Source organism: Bos javanicus, chromosome 25, assembly GCF_032452875.1.
Source record: "Bos javanicus breed banteng chromosome 25, ARS-OSU_banteng_1.0, whole genome shotgun sequence".
NCBI lineage: Eukaryota > Metazoa > Chordata > Mammalia > Artiodactyla > Bovidae > Bos > Bos javanicus.
This window is the reverse complement of record NC_083892.1, coordinates 5,920,144-5,940,103: the sequence shown is the minus strand read 5'-3', so window position 1 is coordinate 5,940,103 and position 19,960 is coordinate 5,920,144. Positions and strand designations below refer to the sequence as shown.

Genomic DNA, 19,960 nt, shown 5'->3' with positions numbered 1-19,960 from the left:
GGAAGCCCTTAAGTAGGGTGTCGCATACTTATATTTCCCAGTAGTATGCTACTGTGGCATACTTATTTTGCTCAGCTCTGGCCTCCAAGTTTGGAAAGTATAGCAAACATCCTTGGGGATATTTACTCACTGGCAATGATCTTCTTTCTCAGATTATTCAGTCATCTCTCAATAGTTGACCCTGGGCAACTGGCTTTATTTACACTGCCCCTTTAACACAGCTGATTGGACCAGAGTGAGGAACTGACCGAAGGCTGGGCCAACCAGATTCCTTTTCCAGGAAATCTATAATCAGGATTCATGAAGACTCAGTCCCTGTACCTGTAGGAACAAATGCTGCATAAATCATAGCAGCTGGAAAGTGCAATGTGCCTAAAGAAGGTGAAGAGAGTCTTCAAAATGCAAAGCAAAAGAGTGGACCCACAGGATAACCAAACAGAAGAGGTAGGAAAAAGCTGCCTGAATCCTGATAGCTTTCAGCTTCTAAGCTTTGTTCCTTGTGAGGCCTGATTGCTTGCCTTTTCTGCCTAGGCTGGCCCAAGCCAGTTTCTTTCATCTGTTAATGAAGTGAGGGGTGGTTTTCTTCTGAAGACATTACCACTCCATCAGGTACAGAACCCATCCTCTGAATTATTTTTTTTTTAGTTTGGGGGTAGTGTGAGGACAGACAGACTCTGAACACACTTTCTGGCATGCTAATCCTAGTGGGACGGCTTCCTTGATGGCTCAGAGGGTAAGGAATCCGACTGCAATGCAGGAGATACAGGAGACTCGGGTTCAATGCCTGGGTCAGGAAGATCCCCTGGAGAAGGATATGGTAACCCACGCCAGTATTTGTCCCTGAAAAATCCCATAGACAAAGGAGCCTGGTGGGCTACATGGGGTCGCAAAGAGTAGGACATGACTGAGCAACTAACCACACTCAACACACCTTCCTAGTGGGAAGAGGGATGAGAGGACCAGTTGGAAGAATGTAAGATCAATAATTCAGAAGATCATTGATGATGAGTATATACTTTTTGGGGGAAGAGCTTTATAAAAGTCATTTAATTCAATCAACAATCCTTTGAGAAAATCTCCCTATTTTGCACTAGAGAAACTCAAGCATAGAGAGACAGGAATCTAAGACTGTCACCAGAGCTCCTAACCGCCCCTAATCACTCAAACTATGCTGCCTCCCGTGATATTCATCTGCCATGTTACAGGTAAAATTTAAGCCCACAGATGATTCTGATCCACCTGGGAACCAAACCTTCACCTGCCCAGTAATGACTTGACCAAACTTCTTCAACAGTCGCTCATCCAAATCCACCAGCTGAGAGCCACAGCACAAAGGATCCCTTTGTAACCAAGTATTTTATATGAATGCAAATAAAAATGATTTTTGGATTCTATGACCATACAATCTTTCCCACTGGGAGACTGATGAGAGCAACAATAATGTACTAAAATCATACAATTTCTCTCTTAGTTGTTTGTTTCTTTGTTGGCTTCCCTTTTGGGGGGCTTCCCTTTTGGGGGGCTTCCCTTGTGGCTCAGCTGGTAAAGAATCCGTCTGCAATACGGGAGACCTGGGTTCGATCCCTGGGTTGGGAAGATCCCCTGGAGAAGGGAAAGTCTACCCACTCCAGTATTCTGTCCTGGAGAATTCCATGGACTGTACAGTCCATGGGGTTGCAAATAGTTGGACGTGATTGAGCAACTGTCACTCACTTTGTTGGTTTCAGGTGCTGGAGAGGTAAATATTGATGGGTGGGTTATGACAACTGTCCAACTGGCATTGTTGGCCATCGGTTGGCAGCAAACCTGAGTAATTGCAGCCCTACAGTGTCAAGAGAACTTTCAATGCACAGATTTTGTGATGAGCCCTGTGAGCTACCACCCCAAAGGGATCCAGCAACAGTCTGAATAGATAAACTAGAAGAAGGCTTAGCCTACTCTAGATTGACAAAATTTAGGATGGAGGAATGAACAGGTTTTCTGTTCTGTTGTTTGCTCACTGGAAATGAGAGTAATTCCAATAGCCTTCCGAGAAGGGTGAGTCATCACTCAGAATGACTGGCTGGAGGCCTTCTCTTGGGAGGAGTAGAGGCCAGGAACTCATGGATGATATGTCTGGGGCTGAGCTAGGTCCTGGAGTGAGGTCTTTGGTCTGCTGCCCATACCCAATGATGAGGGAAAATCAGCAAAGATAGGATCCAGGATGGTTCCAAAGAACATAAGGTAAAATACAAAGAGAGGGCCAAGCTGGGTAGAAAAGGCGGTTAGGATGGGGAGATGCGATCCCTGAGACTGGCAGAGAAAGCATCTGTTTCAGATTCCACGACCCAGAGTTTGGGCATAGCTGAGGCTGTAAGTGTGGTTCCCAGAGTCCTACGTGCAGGGTTGAAGGGGTTGACAGGAAACCAGCAACACGAGGGACAGAGAGGACTCGTGGGGATTCCTTTCATGGCCTACGCTAGTGGGAAATTCCACTAACCAACATGCTCCTCTCCTTCCTTTTTAAGCAAATCTTATCGTCTTCCGGTGACAATGTGCCTGTCCCTTGGGGACAGGGGGAGGGAGCGGAAATCATGGCCATTGTGGCCAATCACTGATCTCCCCAGTCGCTCTGGCAGTGATTGGCATGGTGATTGGCCAATGAGATGAAAAAGAACATCTGCCTAGAAGGTTTCTGGGAACGATTTTCCTCCAATCACAATCAAAAGAAAAAGCTCCTCTTAGCTTTCAGTCCTGATGAGAATGTTGTACCCAGCATGTGATGCTCCTTCTTCCTCTGGGAAGAAGGAAAGAAAGACTGAGAGGCACAAAGATTCTAGATTACTGCTTCCTACCCCCAAATCCACCAAATAAACGCTGAAATTGGGAGGTGACCAGATAGTTTTATGTTTTAAAGAATGCTTAGCTTTGCTGTAACTTTCAGACAGTAACATTCTGACTGGAAAAACAAAAACAAAACTGCAATAATTTTCCAAGTGTTTCTCCGAGTATTCCGCATCCCCAAGTGGTCTGTAATCAGATGAGTTTGCAAAAAATTGCATAAAGAGAGGAGAGGGAGGCTCATGAGGAGGTGATACATGTATAATTATGGCTAATTTGCGTTCCTGTATGGCAGAAACCATCACATTGTAAAGCAATTTTCCTCCAATTAAAAAAATAAATTAATTTTAATAATGTGTATATCACCATCTCTGTATTTTGTTTTTGCACATTAAAGGCTCTGAGAAGTCCTGCAGCTTAAAAGAAAGTAAGTTTAACTCTTTAACATAATGAATTGAGTAAAGAATATTTTTGATTTATAATATCTTTTAGAATAAGTACCTCACAGAATGCATTTTTGGGGGGGGGGGATAGGATTTGTGAGAAAAGGAGAATAAGAGGGGTTTTGGATGTACCAATACCTACAGGTGTCTACATGCACTAAATATGGTTGAGTAGCTGGATCTTTTTGTGTTATCTGCTGTTCCAGGAGGCTAAGATAAAGGGGGTGCATTGTATAACCGTCCAATTGCCTCCTTGAAATCTGACAACTTAACAGAATGTACTGGTGAAGGGATATAAACTTGGCAACATGGCCGTGGTCCAATAATCCTGGACTACAAATGAAGTTTGCTGTATTTAAAAAATGTTTTAAGAAGTGAGGCTGGCAGATAGACATCCTTCAATGATGCTGGTAAGTAAACCACTATCTGTTTTTCTCCCACTGCCTCTTTTTCTAAGGAAAAAAGAAATACCGCATTTCATTAAAATAGCCAGGTATTTCAGATGAGAGCCAGATTTCTTTTCAGGAACACCCCAAAAGTGTGTCTTCCTAACAAAAAAGCAATCACCTTCCTCAAGAAAGTTTTCTTTTCAGGTAATAGGAGGGCAGAGTATAAACGCAAGAGAGGACTCAAAGGAAAGGAGGGATCAGGTAGGGAGAAAAAGGGGGAGAAGGAAAACAGAAAAGATGGAGAAAATATCCATATACAAGACACAGCTGTCAAAGATGAGACAGAGTCTAATAACAGTTGGGTGTCTCCCAGGAGGGAACTGGATGCCTAAGATTCAAATAGGAAGGGAAATTTTCACTGCATTCCCTTGGGCATCATTTAAATTTCAAACCCCATAAATGTGTTTCCTATCGATTGGAATGTATCTATCGATTCAAAACATAAATTACTTTACAATGTAAAAGCAGACTACAACAGCAACAACAAAGCTTCAGTCCCTGGTATCAGGGATGGTCTTATACAGGGCTTTTGGAGCACCAGGTTAGAGTTAACTGTATGACTCCTCATATCAAATCACAGCTTGAAATGTATTCAACAGAGTGTGTGTGTGTGGGGGGGTGTGCTCCATTCTTGTTCTTCAACCACACCCCTGTTGACAGTGCCCCCATCAGTGCAAAATAATAAAGCCCTCCAACTGCACACAAGTACTTCATTACCTCCTGCGTCCTTAATTTGCCGGGGGAATCTCATTTGCCATAGAGATTTGAATTTTTTCTTAATTCTGAGGAATTTATCAAGGCCTCCTGGAGACAAAAAAAAAAAAAAAGCACGCATTCCTCTTTATCTAGCTCTGACCTAGTTCTGGCCACATCGTCCCCATCTAAACAGGAAGAGAAATCTGAAGTTGCAATACATTATTTACTAGGATGAACCAGTAATTCAGACTGCAGGGAAAAGCAATAAGAGACTTCAGGAAAGCTTAAAACATCTTGAAGGCTGTTTCATGAAGAAGTCACAGCTAATGCAGGCACAGGTACTTAGGAGTGAAGTGGGGAGAGATGAGAGGTTAATCCATAGGGCCGTGCTGGGACGCCACATACAATAAATATGCATAAAAGCAGAAAGCTTCAACCCACCAGCTCTCCGTTCCACACAACTGGATTTTGTTGTTTGTTTTACATAAGGATTTAACACACCTGATGCCAAAAGCTATTGTAAAATGGAAATAACTCTGCAAATCATTGTCATCTTGAGACTGGCAGGAAGTAAAGGCTCTGAAAAGTTACAAGGCAGAGAGTATAAGCAACATGAGAACACTTCAATAAACTAGGCGGCTGTAAGCTCCCTTCAAGCACAAGGCTTAACCCCTAACCTTGCTGTTATGCTTTTAAAAGTAACAGATCCCTTTCGTTTTTATAACAAACATGACTATACAGCACACAGTCCAGTAAAAATTGCCAATTTCCACCAGTGACATTAAAGACAGGCCAACTATGACTTCACATTCATCCATCCAAAACATGATGCATTTTTTTAAAAACACAAATTGGGGGTGGAGGAGGCAATCCAGACGTTTCTTAAGATACCATACCCAGGCCATCAAGGATCTCAACCATGACACCTTCACGGCAGAACAAAGCAGAACCAAGCTACACTGATACGCAGACTGTTCTCTGCTCTCATCGAGGCAACACTGTTTACAACCAATGCACTTCAGCACTGGGAGAGTTTCATTTTTAGGAAGGTAAATAGCATTTGAGTTTTAAAATTGTGTCTCCTCCTAGATACACATGCCACCAAAACTAAAAGGTCTAGGGAGGACTCAAATTCTCCTAGAAAATGTCCTTGACTTAGTAGCGGCTCACCCACCCCAGCCAGTTAACAGCCATGTAGCATTTGAGCCACTCAGCAAAGAGCCTGGCGTTCACATTAAGGAGGCAGCTAGGCGTTCTTTTGACCTTTGTTATTACTTAGACCTCGTATCGTCCATAAAAAGAGTACAATGATGTCAAACAAATTCCAGAAAAAAAGTATTTATTGCTGAATCTAAATCAAAAAATCCATATCTACTATAATGGCACTTCAAAAGAAGATATACTGTATTTACCAACTCAATCAATACTAAATTAGCCGGGATAAATATTTTCAACTCAACTGGTCTTAAGATGAAGCCCGTTATTTAGATCCTGCGTCTGGGGAGAGACAGGGAAATTTTTGCTTATCACACAGAAACGAGACCCAGGAAGAATTTTACAAGCACATACACCTACCCTTAGCTGCTCTCTTTCACAATTCATCTGTTGTCTTGAAACCTACAAAGAGAAGAAAAAGAGGGGGGGGAAATCAGACGGTTCTGCAAGAAAACAGCATGAAAGAAAATGGAAAATTACTTCTAATCACTTGGTTCAAAGTAGACCCAGAATTAATTAATTATGCATTTAATGTTTTCTTTAGGTCCAAATAGCTTCCAGTTCTTTTGGAGTTTCAATTGTGTCATCCAGAAACACCGCTAGAATGAGCTACAGTCTTGAAGGTAGATAAAGAGAGGGATGTGAATGAGGGCGCGGGAGGTAGAATCTGACCAGGGTGAAGCTTTCCCTCTTGCCCCAACAAGTTCAGGCATTCCTCATGGAAGGTCCACTTACTCAACCATTACACAGAATGAAGCAATGTCATCTGCAGCAGCATGAATGGGCCTAGAGATGGTCACACTGAGTGAAGTTAAGTCAGATAGAGAAGGAGAAATATATGACATCCCTGATAGGTGGAATCTAAAGATAAATGATACACAAGAGCTTATTTACAAAACAGAAAGAGACTAACAGACTCAGAGAATGAACTTCTGGTTGCCAGAGGGGAAGGGATAGTTAGGGAGTTTGGGATCGACTCGTACACTCTGCTGTATTTAAAATGGATAACCGGCAAGGACCTACTACAGAACAGGGAAGTCTGCTCGATACTGTGTGGCAGCCTGGGTGGGAGGAGGGTTTGGGGGAGAATGGATGTACATGTATGTGTATGACTGAGTCCCTCTGCTGTTCCCCTGAAACTGCCACAGCATTGTTAGTTGGCTATACTCCAATATAAAATGAAAAGTAAAAAATAAAAAAGATGATCAGGGATAAGCACTGGTCAGCACACAGCATCTTTGCTGATGCTAAGGGCCCACAGTATCACTTATCACCTGGCAAATGGGTTACATTTTATGGTCCAGTTCTAATCAGATAGCAGTATGTCCCTGAGGACTGCGTTGGGGGAAATTCTGAGGTCAGTGCTTGTATCAGAGAAGGGAACTCTGATCAACTTGTGATATCTCCCACAAGCTCAAAAAAGGAAAAGATTAGTGATACCTATGCCATGCCCTAGGACTTCCCTGGTGGCTCAGACAGTAAAGTGTCTGTCTACAATGTGGGAGACCCAGGTTCGACCCCTGGGTCGGGAAGATCCCCTGGAGAAGGAAATGGCAATCCACTCCAGTACTATTGCCTGGAAAATCCCATGGACAGAGGAGCCTGGTAGGCTACAGTCCATGGGGTCGCAAAGAGTAGGACAGGACTGAGCGACTTCACTCTCACTATGCCATGCCCTACCAAAATGTGCTTCTTAAAAGCAAGGAGTTGACTCATTGGAAAAGACTCTGATGCTGGGAGGGATTGGGGGCAAGAGGAGAAGGGGACGACAGAGGATGAGATGGCTGGATGGCATCACTGACTCGATGGACGTGAGTCTGAGTGAACTCTGGGAGTTGGTGATGGACAGGGAGGCCTGGCGTGCTGCGATTCATGGGGTCGCAAAGAGTCGGACATGACTGAGCGACTGAGCTGATCTGAAAAGCAAGGATGTGTCTTTAGAATAACGATATAATTTGTTGACCAGACAGAAAAAAAAAATATATATATATATATATATACACTCCATCCCTTCCCTGCAAATATGTTCACAGAGTGGGAAGGAGAGGGTAGGAGAAATTGAGTGGGTAGCACTGACATATATACACTGCTGCTGCTGCTGTTAAGTCGCTTCAGTCATCTCCGACTCTGCGACCCCATAGACTACCAGGTGTGAAACAGATAGCTAGTGGGAAGCTGCTGTATAACACGGGGAGCTCAGCTTGGTGCTCTATGATGACCTAGAGAAGTGGAGTGGGTGGTAGGAAGGGGAGGAGGCTCAAGAGGGAGGGGATACATGTATACATGTGGCTGATTCATGCTGCTATACAGCAGAAACTAACACAACATTGGAAAGCAATTATTCTCCAATTTAAAAAAATTAAAAAATATATATGGGCATTAAAGGAGTGTGTGGGGTATTAGTAGTGATTATCCTGGGGTCAGCAGATGTGATATGGAGGTGACAAGGCAACCTGGGACCTGTGGTCACGCTCCCTCTATGGGGAGTGGTCTTCCCTGGTGGGTCAGATGGTAAAGAATCCACCTGCAATGTGGGAAACCTGCGTTCGATCCCTGCATTGGGAAGATCCCGTGGAGCAGGGAACAGATACCCACCCCAGTATTCTTGCCTGGAGAATTCCATGGACAGAGGAGCTTGGCAGGCTGCGGTCCATGGGGTCACAAAGAGTCAGAGATGACTGAGTGACTAGCCGACTCCACCTTCAACTCCAGCAACAAAACCAAAAGGAAATTTGGGTATGCGTTCACAATTTATTCTGTTTATTTCTAGTTTTTTTTTTTTTTTTCCCACCAATGAGGCAATCCCTGATACCTAACATATGACAATATATGGAGAGTTTTTGAAACATACTAAAGGAGAAGAAGGTTTTGGAGCTGACTTTTGATGTATATTTTACGTATTTTATATTGAAGGTTTCTTTTTGACTTTCTCTAAAACAAAAACAGGAATCATTACTTAGGCTATGCCAGAGCCCCAAATCTAGAAATCAGTGCTTTGCTGTGTCCTTTAACCCAGAAGTATCACCTCTAAGAATAGCTCTTAAGAAAACAGAGTTACACACAAATGTTTATTTATGTGTCAATTAATTGCAGCATTATTTAAAAGCTGTAAATATTACCATGTGTAATAATAGAAAAAAATTAAAAGTAAATTTTAGTACTACTGTGCATGAGTGCTCAGTTGCTTCAATCATGTCCAACTCTCTGAGACCATATGGACTACAGGCCACCAGGCTCCTCTGTCTGTGGGATTCTCCAGGCAAGAGCACTGGAGTGGGTTGCCATGCCCTCCTCCAGGGGATCTTCCTGACCCAGGGATCGAACCCAGGTCTCCTGCAGCTCTTGCACTGCAGGTGGATTCTTTCCCACTGAGCCACCAGGGAAGCCCCATAATGCATTGATAAGATGGCAAAATGGGCAGCATTTACAACGATCGTTTTAAAAAACAGAGATGGGAAATGCTTAAAATGTGCGATTTGCTGCTGCTGCTGCTAAGTCGCTTCAGTTGTGTCCGACTCTGTGCGACACCATAGACGGCAGCCCACCAGGCTCCCCCGTCCCTGGGATTCTCCAGGCAAGAACACTGGAGTGGGTTGCCATTTCCTTCTCCAGTACATGAAAGTGAAAACTGAAAGTGAAGTCACTCAGTCGTGTCTGACTCCTAGAGACCCCATGGACTGCAGCCCACCAGGCTCCTCCGTCCATGGGATTTTCCAGGCAAGAGTACTGGAGTGAGTTGCCATTGCCTTCTCTGAAAAGGTGTGATTTAGTCTTTAGTAAAAGCAGCTATAAAAGTGATCCTTGTTTTGTGTTAAAAAATATAGTGAAATTGACTAGTAAAGAAAAAAAAAGACAAGAGGAAAGGACTGGGAGGAAATATTCCAAAATATTAAAAAGGAAGAAAGGACTTCTCTGGTGGTCCAGTGGTTAAGAACCCAGGCTTCCACCACAGGGAGCCAGAGTTCAATCCCTGGTTGGGGAACTAAGATCCTACATGCTGCATGGGTCACCAAAAAAATTTTTTTTTAAATTACAATTTTAAAATTATAAATAGGAAATGGGTACAACTGTCTAAATATACAAAACACACGGTGAGTCATATACTTGAAATAGGTAATGTTATGGTGTGCAAAGTACATATGATAAGTAAAGCTTGTATCTCCACAAACTGTTAGGTGGGACAAATCCATAGAGACAGAAGGCAGGTTAATGGTTGCCAGGGGAAGGGGGTAAAGAGCGGTAATAGGGCTTCCCAGGTGGTGGTAAAGACTCCACCTGCCAATGTAGGAGACGTGAGTTTGATCCCTGGGCGGGGAAGATCCCTTGGAGAAGGAAATGGCAACTCACTCCAGTATTCTTGCCTGGGAAATCCCACAGACAGAGGAGCCTGGAGGGTTACAGTCCATGCGGTAGCAAAAGAGTCGGACATGACTTAGTGACTTAAAAAACAAGGACAACAAACAAAGCGGGGTGAGTGAGTGCCTTGTGGGTTTGGAGTTTCTATATTTGGAGTGATGAGAAAGTTCTGAAACTAGACAGCAATGGGCGCATAATATTGTGTATGTAGTTAATCCTCTTATACTGTGCACTCTGAAGCGGCTACAATGGGAACTCTCATTTTGAGCGCTTCTTTCTCACAATCACATAAAGTGAAGCAGGTAATGAGGTTCTGGTTCTAGCTAAGATGGAGCAAGCCTACATTACCCTGTCTCCCTTGTTCAGTGTCGCTATAAAATCTGAATAGAATACATACGTAAAATCTCTGAAAATTAAACAGTAGCAGATGGAGGGGGGAAGCAGACCAGAATAAAGAAAAATGGTAATTTGGGATTATCAAATACACATTATAAGCAGCTATTATAAAAATACTCCAACAAACAAAGGAAAACATGGTTAACACTAAGGAAAAAAAAATAGTACTGGCAAAAAAAAAAAAAATGAAGAAGACATAAAGAGGAACCAAATGGAAATTTTAGAACTATAAAATCAATAACCTAAATTTAAAAAAAAATTAAAATCACTGAAAGAGTTCAAATGTAGAACAGAGACAGCAGGAGAAAACTCAGCGAATTTGAGTCAGTCAGTCAGTCAGTTCAGTCGCTCAGTCGTGTCCGACTCTTTGCGATCCCATGAATCACAGCACACCAGGCCTCCCTGTCCATCACCAACTCCCGGAGTTCACTCAGGCTCACGTCCATCGAGTCAGTGATGCCATCCAGCCATCTCATCCTCTGGCGTCCCCTTCTCCTCCTGCCCCCAATCCCTCCCAGCATCAGAGTCTTTTCCAATAAGTCAACTCTTCGCATGAGGTGGCCAAAGTACTGGAGTTTCAGCTTACATGTCAGTAAAAAGTATCCAAACTAAACAAAGTGAGGAAAAGAAAAGAAAAAGAAATCCAGGGATGTGTAACAACAGAAGAAAATTATAACATTCATGTCACTGGAATCCTAGAATAAAGATAATTCTAGGACAAAGGAGTCTAGAATAAAGATAATTCTAGGATAAAGGAGTCTAGAATAAAGATAATGCTAGGATAAAGGGTTCTAGCATAAAGATAATTCTAGGACAAAGGAATCTAGAATAAAGATAATTCTAGGACAAAGGAGTCTAGAATAAAGATAATTCTAGGATAAAGGGTTCTAGAATAAAGATAATTCTAGGACAAAGGGTTCTAGAATAAAGATAATTCTAGGACAAAGGAGTCTAGAATAAAGATAATTCTAGGACAAAGGAGTCTAGAATAAAGATAATTCTAGGACAAAGGAGTCTAGAATAAAGATAATTCTAGGACAAAGGAGTCTAGAATAAAGATAATTCTAGGACAAAGGAGTCTAGAATAAAGATAATTCTAGGACAAAGGAGTCTAGAATAAAGATAATGCTAGGATAAAGGGTTCTAGAATAAAGATAATTCTAGGATAAAGGGTTCTAGAATAAAGATAATGCTAGGATAAAGGATTCTAGAATAAAGTTCACCGCAGAAAAATTATTTGAGGAAATAATGGCTTAAAACTCTCCACATTTGACAAAAGATATAAACACACAAATTCAACAAGTTCAGCAAACCCTAAAGAGGTAAACCCAAAGAAATATAATCAAATGTCTAAAACCTAAGATGGGGGGAGGACTTTGAAAACAGCCAGACAAATAATGCTCTCTTTGTAAGAAGGCAACAATTCAAATAACTGTGGATTTCTCATTGAACAAGCAAACAAAAACCAGGGAGTCAGGAAAGAGGTGGCACATAATTTTCTAAGTGCTAAATTCAATTCAGAATTCTAATTCCAATGAAAATATCCCTTAGAAATGAATATGAAATATTAAGGAAACTAAGTAAATTCTCTGCCAACAGAACTGCTCTGAAATAACTGCTATAGGAATTGCCAGACAAATGGAATATGAAACCAGAAGGAAAGTTGGAACATAAAGAATAAATGGAGAGCAAAGAAATGGTAAATATAAGGGTAAATGAGAATACAATAGACCAGTCTACTCCTTTGAGTTCTTTCAAATATGTTTAATTGTTGAAAACCAACAAATTACAAAATTGTCTAATTTGGTTTTCAATGTACATATGGGGTTTCCCTGGTGGCTCAGTGGTAAAAAATCTACCTGCCAAGGCAGGAAACGCAGGTTCGATCCCTGGGTCAGGAAGATCCCCTGGAGAAGGAAATAGCAACCCATTGAAATATTCTTGCCTCAGAAATCCAGTGGACAGAGGAGCCTGGTGGGCTATAGTCCATGGGTTCAAAAAAGAGTCGGACATGACTTAGCAACTAAACAACAACATGTGCAATATATAAGATAAACACAGCATCAAGAGAGGAGGGTAAGAAGCATATATGTCAATAAGTGTTCCACATCCCAATCAAAATAGTAAAAAAAAAAAAACACCTGATTCTAGGTACACTAAGGGAAGTTAAATATATGTATTATAATCTCTAGACTAACCACTTAAAAATTAATACTATGGAAACTGATATGCCCCAAAACAGATGGTGTTAGAGTAACTGAATGTCTGTATGCAAAGCAAAAAACAAAAAAGCAAAAACAAATGAAACACCTTGATTTAAACCTCACACGTTATACAAAAAATTAACTCAAAATGGATCACATATTTATCTACATGTAAAACATAAACTAAACGGGAGATGCAATTAAAGAGTGATGGTATTACTTTTTCCTGGGCAGCATCTACATTCTAGTAACATTCCTCATATTCTAGTAACAATAACCAGCTTCTCCTTTGGTGGCGTTCCTGCCCATGCCATAAATTCTTTGTGAGTTGGATGTCATCTCCACCAAACACCTCTGTGCTGTGCTAAGTCGCTTCAGTCGTGTCTGATTCTTCACGACCCCATGGACTGCAGCCCGCCAGGCTCCTCTGTCCATGGGATTCTCCAGGCAAGAATGCTGGAGAGGGTTGCTATGCCCTCCTCCAGGGGATCTTCCTGACCCAGGGATCAAACCTGTGTTTCTTATGTCTCCTGAATTGGCAGGGAGGTTCTTTACCACCAGCGCTACCTGGGAAGCCCACCATACATTCTACTGTTGCCTAATAGAACCTACACCTGCCATCAGCTCTTTGTTTAGAAATCAACTTGGTAACACCCACATCTTCTGGCTCTGGTGGCAGGTGACCTCCTGTTTGTCACCTAGAGGTCATCAAGTGCAAATTGCCAGTTGACGATCTGAGTCCCATCACAGGTCTGTGTTTCTGCTGCAGCGGTGGTCATCACACAGAACTCGAAGCAGAGTGTGATGATGCTCTGAAGCATTAATAAGTTATCACTATTGCTCAGTTGGTAAAGAATCCACCTGCAATGCAGGAGACCTGAGTTCGATCCTTGGGTTGGGAAGATCCCCTGGAGAAGGGAAAGGCTACCCACTCCAGTATTCTAGCCTGGAGAATTCCATGGACTGTGTATAGTCCATGGGGTCGCAAACAGTTGGACACGACTGAGAGACTTTCTCTTTCATATCTAATGAGGTTCTCAAAAAAAAATTCTCAAACACCATTATGGGAGAGGTTCAGGAGAAGAGACACCTGTATTATAACACTTTATCATCAGTTATGAAGAAATACCCTTCCCATGCACTTTTTAAAAGCCAGCCCTGAAAAATACCTTAAATGTACACTTTACTAAATGCCATTTCATCTGGAAACTAGCATGTGATTTTTTTTTTCCTCCCATGGGACTAATGCACAAAACCAATATAGTTTATAGCCTAAATGGAAAAAAAAAAAAAAAAGTGGGAGGTCTGGTACTGTTCCTTTAAGATGCTTCCAGAGAAGCAAATACCATTTTCGATAGGGCTGCCAAGTAAGCACTTATGAAAGGTTAGAAACTGAAGCAATAAACTCCAGCATGAGACCCTATGCTCTCCTGGTTGAACAAGATGTTTAATAGCGAGGATTCATCTTCCCCCATCTCCTATCTTCATCTAGTCAACAGGGCTCAGAACCTTTCTCAGATTCAGCCTTTTTCATCTTCTCCTGACTTGGAGCTCTCCCTTATCAGTTCCTCCTACTTTATCCTGACCTTATTACCAGTCAAATTTCCCCTCCCACACATCAGACAGGATCTGCAAGGGAAAGAACTGTCTTATTCTGTTTCCTTTTTCTAGAGATCAGGATAATGTTTGAAATCTATTTGTTTTTCCACCCTTTCATCCCTCCATATACTCAACAAATATAAATATGTATGTATATGCATATGTGTGTATATATATATATGCATATAGTAGCTCAGACAGTAAAGAATCTGCCTGCAATGCAGGAGACCCAGGTTTGATTTCTGGGTTGGGAAGATCCCATGGAGAAGGGAATGGCAACCCACTCCAGTATTCTGGCCTAGAGAATCCCAGGGACAGATGAGCCTGGTGGCCCACAGTCCATGGGTTGCAAAGAGTCGGACATGACTGAACAATATTATAAGCAACTATAAATCTCATCAATAGTTCTGGCTGTTGTTTCTTTTTGGTCTAAAGGAGGAAAAAAATAGTGTGGGAAAGTAGTAAGTCCTTAGGCTTCAAAAAAGGAAGTGAGGAATAATCAATTAAAAAAATAGTGAAAAGTAAAAGCCACAATGAGTGAGGTCAGCCATGATGAATTAACTCGATTTTTGGCTCAGGTTGTATTATTGAAGAAAATGCATTTGAGAGAACTTGGGGATCCACTCATCTCTCCTCCACTATTTTCATTTTAACCTCAGGGAGAACCACAATCTGTTGATAAAATCTCATCTGATTTTGTAAAGGTGCCAGCTTCCAGCTTCCGAGAGGAGCTGAAGGGGGTCAGGAGAATGAGAAAGAACGTGGCAAGGCTAAATCCTAATTGGAAAAAAAAAAAAAATTGGTTGGTGTTACATGTAAACATGAATTGATAAACTCAAAGACTGAAGGTTCTAACATATTTAATTGATAGCCAACAGTGCTTAGGGGTAATTTATTAAGCATGTCCTGAAAATCTCAAATGCCTTAGGATTTTTAGCCCTTAAATGACTTGAGTATGGTATACACCAGCACTACACACCTCCGAGTGAGCACCGCTTCTCCTGCTGGGCCCCGTAAAACCATACCGCTTGATGATGTTGGTACGGATCACAAGAGACCCATTGCTCCTGATATGAGTCACCAGGGAGAGTCAAGTGTTGGTTATCTGATTAAAGGGGTGTCAGAGGTCAGGATGCCTGCAGAACTTGAGAGAGCCTCAAATAACAGGTTTTAAAGAGCTGTTTTCTTTGGAGGAAATGCTTTTTGCACTTGGTGTGCCATGAACCCACTTGTTAAATACCCCATTAGCAACAGAACACGTTCCCCAGATCTGGGACGAGGCTGTGCAGGCAGACAGATTCGACAGACAAGCACCCAGCAAGAGGTGGCAGTCACAAGCGGCCCCTGGCGCGGATCCCGTTCTGCTTCCTGCAGCCACCCCGCTTCCTGCAAAGATGCGACCTCTTGGAGCTGTTGATTTCAGGCTTGATGCTGGTCTTGAAGTGAGAGGGCGGCCCCTGGCCATCAAGAGCCAGGCTGGCCTGACACATGTACGCACGGTTACCAGCGAAACCAGAAAAGTGTCTTCGCATCTGATAACTTGCAAGGTGGGGGGAGCCCTGGTGCCTATTATTTATTCTAATAATCAACCATTACCCCAGGCATATTCTTATTCTCCAGATTTAATAAGGTATTTTGTGAACCGAGGCAGAGGACGGTGAGAGAAAACAATTGTGGTTATTATGAAGATGATTTCTATTTGTTTCAGATGCAGAAGCAATCACCACTTTTCCCTTCATAATCAAGGGTTATAATTGCTCCCCCAACTCCACCCCAATCCCTTGCTTGGTCCAAGAAAATCTGAACACTCACCGAAATGTCCTGAGGAGCTAAAAGGGCTTGGCATATGGCCCTGAACCAGTCCCCTGGGACCATCATTACCTTATAGCCAGAGAACTCTGATTATATAGCACAGGGCTCTCAACTCAGATTTTCCAATCATCCCCCTCTCCACATCCAGAGGTGAGAAAGAGTGGGGAGGGCCAGGTGGGTGATTTACATACTATTTGCATACCTCTGCTTAGATGAAATACAGTTTTCAAGACATTTTTAAATTGAGATGTTTTAACTAGACTTTTTTTTTCCCCCTTCTGGTTAAATGTTGCAAAATGTGATGATGATTTCTTGAGAAGTTGATATTTTTATCATCTACATCCCAATTAAACAGATTCAGCAGAAATACACAGGCCACGGCCTTATCTGGGCAGTCATCCTGATCCTGTTAATTGAAAGACATTTGAGAGGCATCTGATGTTCAGAGGATAAACTCTAGAAGCCAGACTTGCAAGGTTCAAATCTTAATGCTGCTACTTATTAGCTTGGGAACCTTGAACAAATTTCGCAGCTGGGCCTCACCCCTAAGCGTCATCCTAGGATTTGAAAGAGTTCGTATTTGCAAAGCAACCAAAAAAGCAACCTACAGAAAGCACTGCTAAAGTGCCTTTTGAAAAATATGTGTGTGTTTATTTATTTTTGGTGGTGCTGAGTGTTTGTCGAGGCTCGGGGTCTTTCTCTAGGTGCGGTGAGTGGGGGCTACTCTCTAGCTGTGGTGTGCAGGCTACTCATTGCAGTCGCCTCTCCTGTTGCAGAGCATGGGGCTCTAGGCCCTCGGACTTCAGTAGCTGTGGTGCATGGGCTTAGTTGCCCCATGACACGTGGCATCTTCCAGGACCAGGGATTGAACCCGTGTCCCCTGCATTGGCGGGCAGATTCTTATCCACAGGACCACCGTGGAAGTCCTAAAGTGCCTTCTCAATGTCAAAAACTGAATTGTCATCCAAGTCTGTTTGCCGTTGTTATCTGTTCTTTTTATAAACTGAGAATGGCCTGAATCGGCTCAGCTCTGTGCTTAGATGCTGGGTGGAAAATACCCCAGTGGTAGAAAGATCAAGGTTATAAAAAGTGGCTGATACCTCTGAAAGTTTTTTGCTGTGACATTAAAAGTTCACGCTGTAGATCGTAGAGTGTGTCAACAGAAATAAATCATGTAACAACCACTCTACTATTAGAAAGAGAAAAACAAAACAAAACAAAAGTGAGGTGAACTAAGTCCCATTGAACCAATTCTCAAGACAAAGAAATAGGAACGGAAGTGACTTTCCAGTGGAAGGCAGCTCTGGCTGGCTTTCTAAGCCAGAGCTGCCTTCTGCATCTGAAGAAATCTTTACACAGTCTTAAGAGGTCTTTTCCCTTTCTGATCTGTGACTTTACAAAATGTCATCGTTTAAGAAATGGAAACAATTGTGTAGCTGGAGAAGCTTGAGGAGTATTCATTTTCTAATTTTCCAGTTCAGTTGTCCGAAAGGGTTGCTTGGGTGGTGGTGGCTATTGTTGCTGTGTGTGTGTGTGTGTGTGTGTGTGTTCACACCCTTTCTGGAAAGCTTAATGGAAGGAGAGCTGGAAGACGAATGCTTCAGGAAAAAAATGAGCTCTTCAAACCCTAAACTTAAAGAATCGTTACTGAAAGAACTAGGTTCACAAAAGTTCAAAAGCAACAAGGAGCCATTCATGGAAACTGCAAGCAATTGAAAATCTAGGTCATCTGGCTGTTTGCTTTGTCACCATTAGTATTAATTAGACACTGGAAGTAATGAGTAAACTCCGCGAGCTCTTCAGATTTAAAATAATAATAGTAATAATAAACCAGCAGAGCACAGCTTTACCTTCGGAAAGAAAATATTTTCACAAGTGGCGTTCTTAAAGAACCTGAGTGGTAAACACATACACACACACACACACACACACACACAACACAACAACAACAACAAAACCTTGCAATTAAATTCTGCAAATGTGCCTTGAGATAATCCCAGGGGAGGTCTTATTTGTACTTAATATTCAAATAAATATTCTTTCTGTGTGCAGTGCATTTGATAGGGTACATTTTATTTGAGTGTATAAGGTAATCAGCATCATGAGGGATAATCACCGGGCACGGTAGAACCCCTTAACTAGGATAAATGGGGCAGCTCCGCAGTGGAGGGGTGATCGTGGGCCAGCAAGGAGACGCAACAAGCAGAAGCCCGGTGTGGTTTCCCCCGGGAGTGCCCTGCGGGTCCCTGATGTTCAAAGTGGCTCCCGTGGGACCAGCATCGGCATTAACTGGAAGCCAATTAGAAATGCAACATCTCAAACTCTGCCCTCCGGAGCAAGTGAATCACAATCTGGGTTTTCCACGACCCTGGGTGAACCCCAGGTAGTTCCTCAGGTGATTAAATCTAGAGGAGTCACTAGGTCGGGGTCCTCACTGTTCCTATGTATACCGACAAGAAGGCCCCTTTTGCAGCTCTGCTCCGGTATCTTACATATGCATGCGTGTGTGCTAGGTCGCTTCAGTCATGTCCGACTCTTTGCCACCCTGTGGACTGCAGCCCACTAGGATCCTCTGTCCATGAGGTTCTCCAGGCATGAATCCTGGAGTGGGTTGCCCTGTCCTCCTCTGGGAGATCATTCCTGACCCAGGGATCAAATCCTCACCTCTCTTACATCTCCTGCATTGGCAGGCAGGTTCTTTACCACTAGCGCCCCCTAGGAAGCCCCGTATCATACATGTGTCGGGTACCAAAAGGATGGCCGAAGAACTCTCCAGATATTTCCTGGAAGGTAAAGCCATAGAGCTCCCCCTGCAGCCTCATCCGCTCCGCCCTCTTTTCCTGGGCCTTTCCGAGATGCCCTGGAGGTGGTCTCATTCTTCTGTTCAGCTGAAGCCCAGCAAGGAGGCGGGGAGAAGAGGAGGGCTTCAGCCTCCCACCTTCACCCCCGGACTCCTAGAGGGTTGATTACTCCTGACCTCAGTCCCTCCCCTCCGGCATCAGGTACGACCTCGCTTTCCACCTGTTTCATCCCACATTCACTGCCTTTTCTGTTAGGCAGTCTCATTATTAGGATCCCTTTGAATAAGTGAAAGAATGGAGGTTTAGAGAAGCTAAACTACATTCTCCGGGTTAGGAAAAGGCTGAGCCAGGAGTTGAACCCAGACCCACCTGAATCCAGAGCCCTCTCATCCACTGTGTACCTCCCACAGAACTCCCTGGCCATCCTATCTCATCTGCACAATGGAGAGAAATCAATGAAGTCATAAAAGTCTAATGCAGCCCCTTTCAATGGATCAATACTGACCCAACTCCCATCCCAACCTCCCTTCCTTGGTTCTAACCGGGACCAAGCGGAGGAGACATCGTGGCCATCCAGAGCTTGCCAGAATCCACTGGAGGACTAAAGCACACACACAGGAGAGTCAGTGTCCTTCCCTGTACTTGAGCGAGTCTAGGAAGCCATGCTAACCACAATAATGAGCGCCTGAAATAATGAGGAAGTCCGTCCAGTCAACTTGGCTGCAAGCTTGCTTAGCAGCCACTGGCAGTGCTCCTGGAAGAGGGGAAGGTCTCTGTAATTACACTAATGAGGAGGAGATGAACTGCAGGTCATCACGGATGAGGTGGTAGGGTTCCGTGGGCGTGAGGCAGGCAAGCGAGGACCGCCACGGCCAGATGGGACATGGGTGTCTGCATTCTCCAAGCCTTGGGTTACACCTGGGATGATGTTTGGGAGCCCAGAGAATAATTTAAATAATCACAACAACCAGCGTTTATTCAGTGAGGTGCTAAATCCCAGGCATTGCACACACGGTCTCATCAGAATGAATCATCCCATATGGCTGATGAAGCCGATAATATTTTTTTTTTTAAGATTATTTACCTATTTTATTTTTTGGTCATGGTGCATCCTCGTTACTGCACATGGGCTTTCTCTAGTTATGACCAGCCGGGGGCCACTCTTGATC

General features: G+C 43.1%; 1 protein-coding gene across 8 annotated transcripts in view; it reads right to left on the bottom strand.

The window, feature by feature from the left end:
* Nucleotides 1–19,960, bottom strand: part of RBFOX1 (RNA binding fox-1 homolog 1) — a 2,444,696-nt gene that overhangs the window by 710,401 nt on the left and 1,714,335 nt on the right. For all 8 annotated transcript variants that reach the window (XM_061401054.1, XM_061401052.1, XM_061401049.1 and 5 more), the window contains exon 7: nucleotides 5,984–6,025. In XM_061401054.1, coding sequence (XP_061257038.1) covers nucleotides 5,984–6,025 — 42 coding nt within the window. The remainder of the gene's footprint in view (nucleotides 1–5,983; nucleotides 6,026–19,960) is intronic.